At 35.8% G+C, this 12,125-nt stretch overlaps 1 protein-coding gene across 1 annotated transcript in view; it reads left to right on the plus strand.

Annotated features, from left to right (window-relative positions):
- The window catches only part of nup210 (nucleoporin 210), a 34,166-nt gene extending 23,565 nt beyond the window's left edge, over nucleotides 1-10,601 (plus strand). The window contains exons 34-40 of the mRNA XM_032561885.1: nucleotides 1,877-1,991; nucleotides 2,254-2,400; nucleotides 4,146-4,396; nucleotides 4,482-4,686; nucleotides 5,277-5,393; nucleotides 7,240-7,317; nucleotides 9,467-10,601. Coding sequence (XP_032417776.1) covers nucleotides 1,877-1,991; nucleotides 2,254-2,400; nucleotides 4,146-4,396; nucleotides 4,482-4,686; nucleotides 5,277-5,393; nucleotides 7,240-7,317; nucleotides 9,467-9,570 — 1,017 coding nt within the window. The 3' untranslated portion in view covers nucleotides 9,571-10,601. The remainder of the gene's footprint in view (nucleotides 1-1,876; nucleotides 1,992-2,253; nucleotides 2,401-4,145; nucleotides 4,397-4,481; nucleotides 4,687-5,276; nucleotides 5,394-7,239; nucleotides 7,318-9,466) is intronic.
- The last annotated feature ends 1,524 nt before the right edge of the window (nucleotides 10,602-12,125 follow it).

The following is a 12,125-nucleotide window of genomic DNA, read 5'->3' on the forward strand; positions in this document are numbered from 1 at the left end:
TTCTTCATCTATTACAGCAAAGTGCAGTGCATAAAAAAATTTTCTTAACTCATACTAGACAAGAGTAATTGTGAAGACAAAAATAATTTGCTGTGTCTTAGCTTTCAACCTTTTCATTACATTTTCCTGTGAATTCAACTCAACCAGTGATTTAAAACAAATGCAAATAAATAAAAACAAATACATTAGCAGAATGAGACATGGTGATATGTTGTGTTGAGATTTTCTTAAAAAGCTCCTGAAACTCCACTGAACAGTTACAGATAGAGTTTCTGTCAATGTTAGAAACGCAAGAGGTGGTTGAGCTGGTATTGCTCCTTGTTGTGAAAAATGTCATAAGAATTTTGAGTTATCATATTGACAAATTGAAATGAATGATATGTGAGAGTTCAAAATGCTGTCAGTATTTTCTGGGTTTATTTGTCGGTTCCACGAGAATATAACTAAAAATCAATATATTAAAAAATTTGATCAAATGCAGTTGTATTAGTAGCTTAGTGATAAGAATCACACTTTATGTCACTGGCGTCCTGAAGAAGCCTCTTTGAAAATAACTTTTTTTAAGGAGCAGCATTTGTGTTTGTGGAGCTGAGACTGCAGTGACAGCTGTACAGTTACCAAAAAAAGTTAAAGATACTTTTTTGTCATCGTTTTTATTACTACAAAAATCTTGTGATTTTACATCCAGTAGAAGAGAAGAGGGATGCAATATGCCTGTTTGTCAGTGTGTACCCACATTTTTTGCCATTATGTTTCAACCTACTTATGTTTTGTACCCCTCAATTAACTATTTCATACCCTTATACTTAATCATTATGCATCAGTACATTTCTCTTAATAGTAAAGTATTAAATGAGTTATTAATATAAAATAATAGACATAGAAAAATAAAACAAAAACCTCCTCATTTTTAATCTTTAATAATAATGAAAACACAAAAATTGTGCTTGAGGCGTTGTACACAAATTGGACACCTTACACCAGGTTTTTGTGACTGAAACTGGAACTGTTCCGGCAGGAGATCCAAACAGAAATTCAATTTTATGTCTCAAACTACAACAGAACCCAGAACACAATATTATTGGTTTAACTCCAGGGGGAAATTTTGGGGGAAAATGCTTAAGTTGTATATTTTTTTCTAGTCTCCAGAAAAACAACGCCTCTGTCATGGTTGAACCCACTTTTGAGCCGTGGAGATTAAGACTGAACAGAGTGTACACAATGGAAAAACTAATGTTTACTTACAGTTGAATTTGGCTTTGTGGGTGTCTTTTAACATGCTTTGCTTGGTCAAACACAAAGCAGGTTGAAACACTGGGTGAGGATAAGTAAATAACATAGTAAATAACAGTGTTATTTACTATAACATTGTTATAGTAAATTCTTTATTATAACAATGTTATAGTAAAGTAAGTAAAATGCCAATGCATGGTCATGTTGGTGTCTTTTTCGCTAGTTTTTCTGTATTTTTATTATTATTGCAGTTATTTCTGTACTGCAGATGCAAAATGTAAGTCTCACATATATTCTTAATTTTAAATATATTTTTTGGAAGACTTTATTTGAACACTATGTCCACTGACTTTTAAGTAAGTAAAGAAATACGTTTAGGAGTCACATAACCAAATATATTACAGCACGGCAGATAAATAAAAACATATTATAGGCTATTCAAAGACGATATGAGCCGCCCAGTACAAAATTTTTCATGGTGCAGGACCCTTTTTCTCTCCTGACCTAAAAGTGTAAGCGTGAAGTGTAAGTGTGATCAAAGCTACAAAAGTATGAAATGGGAAAGCAGAGAAATGAGCTTCTCCCTTCCAAACATTGAAAGTCTTCCAGTTTAACTTTATTTTCTGTGTTTGTTACTCTGTAGGTAATTGTGGAAGCGCCTACTACAACAACCGCTATGACTCAACCTTCACCCGTCCGGTCTGGAAAGGAGACAAAAGTTCTGCTTACTACCAGAGAGAGAGGAACCAACCTCATCGGTAAAAATATTTAAAGCAGATATCTGTTTTAGAGTGAGTAAAAGAATATGGAGAGCAAGATGAATTTGCTACTAAAATGTTTCTGGATTTAGCTACTTTGTTTTATACTAAATCTAAGTGTTCAGTTATGTTTTAACTTTGGCTACATAAAAATAAACAGTGTGAAGAGCAAATAAGCTAAAATGTTTTAGCCAAACTAGAATCTAATTTTTTTATTTGGATAAAAAGTAAGTTTCAGCTTTCCATTCTGCTTTACCCCCAGGAACCTGTTTGCCTACCCAGATAGCAGCTATTGCAAAACTTGAGCCAGAAAAATCTGTCAGCTGCCTTCTCAGCTTCACCAGCGACACTATCGACTTCTCTCCCAACGATGTGTTCAAAACACACACGCGCTTTGACTCCAGTATTGGTAAGACTCATCTGAATTCAGGTCACAAAGTATTTTCATGACTAAAGAAGCTTCTAAGCACATTTTTTCTCTTTGAGTTATTGCACAAATATACAATTTTCTGATGCATTTGAGGTTAATAGCCTTTGTTGGATTAAATTACAGAAAGTTCAAATAACTGATTCTAATTTTGTTGATGCTTTTGTTTTTCTTTGTCCGCTTAAAGCCTATCATTTGGTTTTTACAGCATTTTGTTGTTTTTAGAAAGTTTCAGACCTAACCTCATCACTCAGTTTTGCAGCAGATCAGAAAATCTATTCACAAGACCATAATGTCGCTCCGTTCACATTCATTTCTTGTGTTTTTTCTGGTATTCTGTTTAAAATATAGAAATAGTACATTTAAATCTATCTTTAACAGTGTTAATGTCTGTGCACTTTATGAGAACGGGAAAATACTGTTTACAAGGACCTAATCAATACTTGCATTGCCCAAGGAATGAATTTTACAGAGGCCATAAAAGGTGTCCAAGTGATGTATCGAACCAAGGAGAGTCCATGTTGCTTGAAAGCATTGATGTAATTGTGTTTGGGGTTTGGGACTCACCCTTGTTGCTTGTTTGTCACTGTTGGATCCATTGGGTGTGTACCACTGTACAAAACTATGGCTTTCTACGGACTTTCTAAATGTACCATTTGATTGTGAACCTGAGGTTAAAGGTTAAAACTCCAGCAACTCTAGAATAAAATACAGTGTTTAGTTTGTCAGTGAATCTTTTCATGTCACAGGCTTAAACTTTTATGCAGTTTCTTTGACCTTTATAACATTGAAATGTGCAAGCTTGGTAAAATTGTGAAGGGGAATGAAAATGATGGACGATTAGACAAACATAAAGTGCTTCTCCCAGAGTCAGTGTTGTTTCTGTACACCTTTTATTGCATAGAGTCCATTATTCTTTGCAATCAGCTCCAGCTCAGTCCAACTAGATTGAGAGGAACTGTGAACTTAGTTTTGCCAAATATTCTCAATTAGATTTCGGTATAGACTTTAATTAGGGCCTTTTAACACATGAATATGTCTTAGTCTGATGTCTTTTGCAGACTCGAACACTTTTCATTCTTCCAGTTGCGCTGCATTTAGTTCCATTCTTGTTCCAACACAGCTGAGTCAGATGACTGGCCCGTTACCAGGCCTTTGCCAAATTTGATGGCATGTTGAAGAATAATTCAGTGATTTTATCCAGCTGTGTTGGAGCAGGGATGCAGTAGATCCAGTAGTTTGTAGTTGCACCATGCTCTTTCAGTTTGCATATGATTGATTGAACAGTTTTCCATGAGATGTTCAAAGCTTGGGATTATGGGAGCCCTTGTTGCTGTTCTATCCCTGGCCTGTTGGTCTGTTGGTGTTGCTTGGTTTTCATAATGCTGCTTGTTCACTCATGTCCTCTAATAAACTGATGCCTTCACAGAATTTATGCTGGGATAAAATTATACTTAGATGGGCTTTGTTTTTTTAATTAGGTGACTTCTGAAGGCTCAAGTTGCAATGGGTTTTATTTAGGGGCATCGAATGAAAGGTAACTGAATATAAATGTGTTAACTTGCTACAAAAAAGAGGGAAAACTGCTCATTTCCCTCTACTATAGAATCATATGCTACTTTGTCTATCATAAAATAACAATAAAATAAAAGGTTTAAAGTGACAAAATATGGAAAAAGTTTGTGGTATGAATACTAGTTGAGCCCTTGTTCCTGTTTTTGCTCCAGGTCTGTACACATGCACAATGACCCTGCAGCCCACGACTAATCAACAGACCCGTTTACTTAGCGTGTCCATGACCAACCTGCTGGTGAAGGCTGGCCTAGTCGGCAGCATTTTCACCGGAGAGCAGGTCAGCACCCAGCTGCCCATCGAGCCGGGGCTTTACTCAGACCAGACTGAGCTGCTGCTCTCCAACCTGCACCCGTCTGCTGAGTTCACAGTTTACGGCCCCCCCGCTGTTCTGTCCACCATCGAGGTCAGGAGTGGTTCAGGAAATATGCACCACAATATTACTCTATGTCAACAGGTAGATGTGAGAAAACACATTTTGTTGTCTTTAGGTGACGTCCACTTCTCCCAGTCTTGTCGTCTACGAGAAGGAGGTCCAGCAAGGATTCCCCAGTTATACGAAGTACATTGTTAACGCTGTGGACCCGCATTCAGCAGTTTCAGCTTCTGTCGACATAAGCAGTGCTTCTTCTGGACAGAGTTTGGTCATCCCTGTCAGTTTTATTCATGTTAATGATCCCAACGCTGCCAAGCAAGGTCAGTCACTGTTTCTGTGCAAATGTTAATCTGCTGAGCAACAAGCCAAAGGATGTACTTTTGTACTTTTATCTGTACTTTTTTTTGTCAGCTCTCAGGAAATATAGCAGACGTAAAATCTTACAGAGCTGTATACAAAATTTGATGGGCTATTAAATTTTGACTTAATGTGCTGTAGGTTATTACTATGGGGGCGTGACTGCCACTTTTTCCAAGTTGATGTTTCAGAAAAAGGTGCAGCCTCACTCACTTACTGCTATGTGGGTTTTTTTTTGTTGTGTGGTTTCTTTTTTACTATTTCACAACTATTAAAAAAGATAGATGGATAGATATAGATAGATAGATATTTACGTAACCCATTAAGTAAGTTAAGCACAAGTTATTCTAAGAAGTTGTTTTGACTAGACCTATGGGAAACAAGGACATATTGATGCAATTTGTCAGTGATAATAAATGCAGGAGTAGAAATTTCACACATCTACAGCATTTTTACAAACTTCAGTGAATTTTCCTAGAATAAGTTAATGTTTGTGTGATGTTCTCAACTCTTCATCAAAGCTTTGACTCTCTTCTCTGCTTCCTTTCTGCAGCGGCTCCTCCTAGTTTCATAGAGGATAACAACTCCTTCCACAGCTTCATAAACTGCTACCAGATGATGTTCTGCACCTTGTTCGCCCTGCTGGCGGGCACAGCTATCATCATCATTGGTGGGTCATCTCACTTTTTTGTTTCCATAATATTGATTTTGTAGGTGGAGGAACTTTTGAAGGAGTCAAATAGTTAAAAGTTTGTGGTATTTTAGTCTATAGTCAAAGAATTCTACAGAATAAGACTTGATGATGTGTTCAGTGTCTAATCTAGACTGGTAGCTTTAGCTACATCAAATATTAGAGGAAAATAATCTAAATTTAATTGGAAAAAGGCAAGTCAGAAAATGGCTGCTTCAAAAGGTCGATTTTAGTGAAAATCAAGTTAAAGGTGTTCACAATCCTTCTACGCTGCCTGCCTTCTGTGGGATATCTCTATCAATCAGATCTTCATTAGCTGGTTGGCTGAAGGATTGGATCTATATCAGACTGTTGATTCGCTCAGACATCCCTCCTCTTCATCTTGAAAGGCAATGTGGCTGCTTGGCACAATGTTTCAGATTGTTTTGCCTCTAAATGATGAAATGCCTGTAAATGTTGATGTATGTGTCTCAGTGTGAGTACAAGATGCTCCTCCGTCAGGCTGCGATTTTTCATACTCTGTTGGCAAAGATAAAATCAAAATGTGCCAGTTTTATTGGCAGCAGCACACGCATTAACAGAAGTACATCAGCGATACACACAAGGTTCTGCTCAGAGTCACGTTCTCTTTTTATCCTATTATTTTGTTAGAAACTTACTCAGGTTCTCCAGAGATCTATAGTTCAGATTTTTTTTTTTTTGTGGAATATTTGTGTATGGCTTCCTGTAGAGCTGCACATTGTTTGGAAAACAGAAAATTGTAATGTTATTTGGGACTTTTGCAATTCTGTAAAATGGAAATAACTCACCTTAATCCCTCTTTTCCTTCATCGCAATGACCCCAATATTCTCATTGAGCTTCAGCACAGCAGTCATTAAGATCTGGGTCAGGTGTGGCTAAGAAAGCTGATCATAGTCTGGCCAACTATTCAGATGTTTGTGGCAAGTAGAGCTTTAAAGAAACGTCCCTGTACTAAATATTACATCCAAGCAGTTTTAGTTATTTCACTGTTGCACACATTGATATGAGTTTCCTGTTGGTACCTGCAGATTAAAATATGAGGATATGTTTGCTTTAACAGTTCTGTTAAAAGAACCACTTAAATCTCATTCTGACTACATATTAAAAGTGGAAAATAAAAAATAAATCCATATTTTTCTTTTAAAAGTAGAAATAATCAAATAATGTGTAAATGTTCATTTGTTTGAAAAGTGCTATATCGATTTGAAGTATAAACCTTTCATTAAAACCTATTTTACTTTGTAGTTCTTTGTTTTCCATTTAGCGTAAAAAATGTTTTTAAAAATGTACCACCATATAAAGTTTTTTTTGCTACGTTTATTGTTTAAATAATTTAGATTGGTTTTATTATTTCTTTTTACTTAATGTATTTTTTAGCTATGTTTTATTATGCATTATTTTCAACATAAAGCCATTGTGTGTGGTTTCGATTAAATCCGACTAAAAATATAACAAGCTGAGGACTTTCTGCAATACAGTCCATTTTCTATACTTTAGTTCATCACTGGAAATTTCTCAGCATTTTCCCTTTAATGTTGTGGTTTTTTTTGGCTGTTTTGTTTCATTTTTTTTTACTTGAATACAAAACTGTGTGAATGAAAACTGCCCAATACTTTTCCCTTTTAGTTTCTTACATTCAATGATTTCTTTTTCATTTTCAGACTGGTATGTTGTATATCTTGAATTTGTATTTTGCCCTGAATGCATAGAACTCTAGAAAAGCTGCAGCATCACTTTTCATGTAAACTCGCCCTGTTTGAAAAACTTAAATAATTTTAATGTCTTTTTTTTTTTCCACGGCAGTCCTGCACTCTTTGTTGTCTCCAAAGGAACAGTCGTATCACCCGGCTTTCATCCAGCGAACACCGCCACCCCTCACTGGTATGGCACACACAATATGACACAAACCTCCACAAAATTACCTAAAAATAAGTCGATTCAGGTGAATCCACCATGAAACACCAGTTCATTTGTCTCGATTCAGTGGTGAGAAATGTGAACTCACTCTAAAGCTTTTTCACATTGTCATTGGCAATATTAGAGATTTTCAGGGACATTGGTAGTTAATAGATTTGTGTAAAGGAAATATTCTTATACTCTGAAAAGTAAAGCAGTGAAGTTCAGTTACACTACAGAACAGGCAGCAACTATTAAAGAAATAATTTGTCAAGCAGCATATTTTCTAGTGGTGCCACCTTTCTGCCCAATCCGATTACATTAGTTTAGATCAGCAAACTAACAGAGGTTCTCCTTTTAATATCAAGATTATGTCCTCATTTGTGTTTCAAAGTACTTCTCTCTCACATTAATTTAACTTTTAACAAAGAAAACTGCCACAAACTGATGTGTTTACAGTTGAAAGCAAAGTGGGAAGTTTCCATTTGGTTAATTTAACGAACAGAAACAAAACAAATCTAATTCCTTTTTCTTTTTTTATACGACTGCTGGTCACCAGGCAGAGCTGATTGAAAAGATATTGCCTAATTCTGATCACTAACTAATTGATTGGTTCCTGAGTTGTTTCATTCAAATGCTTTGCACCAACAAGGCAAACAAAAGGAGTTTCAGCCGAGCTGGTGGCGCTTTAGTTGAAACTGACAGGTAACATGAAACATGTAGCTACGTTTCATCCTGTGGAATAGGATAAAGGTGCAGTGTATTATTTAAATCAGTTGTAAAGCTTGGAAGTATAAAATAGTTATTTCACAACAGTTCAACAGGCTTATCTATAGTATGTTCTACATATGTGTGTTTTAGCAATTGGAGTTTTTATTTTTCAGACAGACTTTGATTTGCTTTCTGATGGTTTGCTATGGTTGACTGTCCCTCAGGTGGAAGAACAGGTTTTCTGTTTATCTTTTTGGCAGAATAGTTCCTTCTCAACCTATATTTGTTGATGTTTTTATAAAATAAATGGAGTCCAAGTGTTTTCCAGTGGCTGCAGCTTGCAGTGCAACCTTGTGTAAATGAATCAAGAAGAAACTAAATTACAAGAAAAGAAGCATTTCTTAGTCTTGGTCAAACCGGATCATCTCAATAAATTATAGTATGACTGACTTTTTTTTTCAGTTATTTGATTCAAAAGGAGAATCATAAATTTTTTTTTGATATACTTGAAGTTGTTTCTCATTTAATATTAATGATTGTGGCTTACAGCAAATGAAAAGCAAAAAATAAGTTTATCAAAAAATTGAAAATTGCATTAGACCTAATAAAAAAATTTTTAAGAAAGCGTCATTGGCCTACTGAAGTCCACATACTTCATAATATGTGCGCTTAACACTTGTTTGGGACTTCTCTTTTTTTCTACTTTGCCTGAATTGACATGTTTGTATTTTCTCCTCAAATTATCACTGAGTGTGGAAACTTCACACTGGACCTCAGTCAAATTGGATTGTGTTCCTCTACATGTTCCTTCAGATTGTGTGACTTTGACTTCTGAAAGAAAAGCAATGTTTTCTTTCATCTGAAAGCAGGACTTTGGGCCACTGAGCAACAGTCATATTCTTTTATTCCTTTATGAACGGCTTCTGAGACTGTAGTTGTGATTGCAGTTGCAGGTCAGTGTGTGATGTCTCTTGAAGCACTGATCCCAGTCTATTGGAACCTCTCAAGGATGTGGTTATCCTTAATACTTGTGCACCATTTTGTACCAAATGTTTTCCTTCCACTAAACTTTCATTAATATGCTTTGATGCCACTAAAGTGGCTTCACTTTCATGTGCAGGGTGTCAATGACTGCTGGGTAACAATCAAGTCAGCAGTCTCCAATAAGCCATGACATTTGAATTGGTTTTTTGTAATAAATTTTTTTTTAAAACCATACTCATTAAAATGCTCTAGGAAAAAAATCATCTTGTATAATAAATATGTTTTGATGTGTAATATATGCCATCCATCTGTATTTGTCTGACTTTGCCCTCTAGTCTCTGACCCTGTCAGCCATCTGTAGCTGATCATTTTTGTCAAACAGAACCTGCTCCTCTGTGTTTTGTATACTTCATCAAGTTTGTTTGTCTGACTCTTTCAGGTCTCGACTCGCCCGCAGCAAATTCTTTCAACCGCATGATGCCGAGAGTTAGTCCAAACAGCACGTACAGATCGCAGCTCTATTCTCCAGATTACAAGTCCTGATTGGGCGCCGTATTTACGTCCTCTTCGACACGACACCTCGGGTCATTAATATATGAAAAATGTGCCTCTAACCCTCAGCAGGAAAGCTGTGGGAAGATCTGCCTTCAAATGTTGGTACAGAAACTTAAAAAAAAGAATATATCATTTAAAATTAATGCAGAATGATTGCAAGGCTCTGTCTTTTTCTTGGTATGTTTTCTGTGAAGTGTGATGTGGTGGTTGTATATGAAGAGCTGGTGGTGTAGAAATAATACACACCGTGCTGTTTTGTTGTGTTTTGCCTCTTCGTTAACGACTGAAGTATTTGCAAAATGCTCGAACACCAAATCATTTGTTTGAGCTTGAAAAAATATATATTGTGTTTGCCATTAACTTGTGTGCCGCTTATATTTGACACGTGAAGGTCAATAACTCAGGGAAACAACCCTATCCATTTTCAAGTAACAAGCTGACTTGATATTTTCCAAGAACAAAATGACCTCGGTTGGTTGTAGCTTTGATAACCGTCGTTCACTGAATCCGTCCTGAAAGGTGCCGAACCCTCCAAATGTGTTGAACACCAACTAAGTTGGTCTAATTTCTGTCTTGGGCATTTTTAATTATTATTTAACTGTTCTGATGTTTGAGCCACAATGAATGCAGCTCTTAATTTTTTTTTTTGTTTAATGTGCAACAGTTGCAAATGTGAAGCATCATTCATTTATCTGAAGTAGATGTGTCTTTATAAAAGCACTCACATGTGATATGGCCTCATGTTGGAAAAAACAAATGTTTTTTTCCCCAGCATTTCAAGAACAACGACTTGCGGCACTGTTGAAATGCTGATTCATTAAAATGTGACTTGGTTTTTATGTGACATATTTTGGCATTTGATTATTATTGGCAAAAGATTATATTTATGTTTTCTTATATCTGATTGATGTTATGCCTTACATATAACTCTGAACAGCTTTTTGGCACATGGTTGAAATTAGCTTGTTTGCTTGTGTGAGAATGTGCTTGTTTTTGCTAATTAAAGATTTTACTTTTTATGTCAGGAGTTTGTCTCAAATTTGTCTACAGTTTAACTTTTCTTCACAGAATTTTTCCAGCCAGACCTCTGGATTAAATTACAAATATTTTTTTACCACAGTTGTGTTAAGTTGAAGGAACAGAGACTTAACAGAACTGTGGTAAAAAATATTTGTAATTTAATCCAGATGTCATAGGGTTAGCAGAGAAATTCGGTTTCTTAGACGATTCTAATACATGATGCCAAAAATAAAGGATATTCTGCTTAGCAGTGTTTTAGGTAAACCTACATTTGTACTTATGTCAATGGTTGCAGAGTAATAATTCCAATTCATCTTTAATCTGGATTATGGTGACTGTTTATTTCTGTATGTAAACTGGATCTGTTTGTTTTCTTAAAGTGCCTTGAGATGTTTGCGGTGAATTGCCGCTGTTTGGATAAATTGAACTAGTATCTATCCATAAATCTCTCTATATATTTATACAAACATCAAGAGAAATAATGTTTTTTTATCACCCAGGTTCTGTAATACCCTTCGGCCACTGATCCAGTCTGTCTCCCATTTTTCAGTGACTTTCCCCTGAACTGCTGTGGTGTTAGTCACCAGGCTCATTTGTATGCCCGCAGCAGCAGCCTGTGTCAAAAACCGCTTCACAATCTCATGTAGGTGAGCACACTGTACACTACGATATGATATGGAAGGCAGCATAACATCGAATGGGCTTCACTTAAGCTGTGCAGCTGTCAAAGTGGCTTATTTTGAATGTGTTTTTTCATGCATATTTTCACCTTTTAGTTGTTTGGAGAGCTGAATGGTTGATGCTCTCAAAGAAATGTATAGATGAGAGAAACCCTATAGGAGGATTGATTTGGTGAAATAGTTTCTGTCTGAAAGTCCCAGTTTACAAATGAAATGGTAAAATATTGTAAGAAAGATGTTTCATAAGAAATATTTGAACCTTTTTTCTATTTTCTGATTTACCTTACTGTACACTCTAATTATACAGCTTTAGGTTTGTGATTATTTACCGTACACTGTTTTCAGATTATTGAGCAAAGGGATCAGATGCACAATGATTAAAGGAATAATTGTACTGGCAAAACTTGGTGGAAAAACCTATTTGACTCAGTACTTTTGCTTTGACAAAAAATATTCCACCTAACCTACTTTAGTAAAGTTAGAAGTTGATGTAGAGCTGAAATTGCTCTATCAAAAAATCTGCAAACTAATTTCCAGAAGTCAAATAATGTTTTACACATGTTTGAAATTGTAACCTTTATAAATATACAACTATTTTTGATTTGCGTCCAAAGCTGCTGGTATGGTTAGAGGTTCTGTTACCGTACAAAAATGATTCGGGTTATCGAGGAGTTTCATTCTAAAAGGTTCTCCCAATATTACAGAGCTTGCCTAAAGAAAACATTAAGGACAAATTAAATTTCTGCAGTAAGTACAAGAAGGGACTATTTGATCGCTCCTTCTGATTTCATGAGACAACTAGAAAATAGCTTGTCTGTAGAGAAAAAAGTCAAACGGAAAACA

Source organism: Xiphophorus hellerii, chromosome 1, assembly GCF_003331165.1.
Source record: "Xiphophorus hellerii strain 12219 chromosome 1, Xiphophorus_hellerii-4.1, whole genome shotgun sequence".
In the NCBI taxonomy this organism is placed as follows: domain Eukaryota; kingdom Metazoa; phylum Chordata; class Actinopteri; order Cyprinodontiformes; family Poeciliidae; genus Xiphophorus; species Xiphophorus hellerii.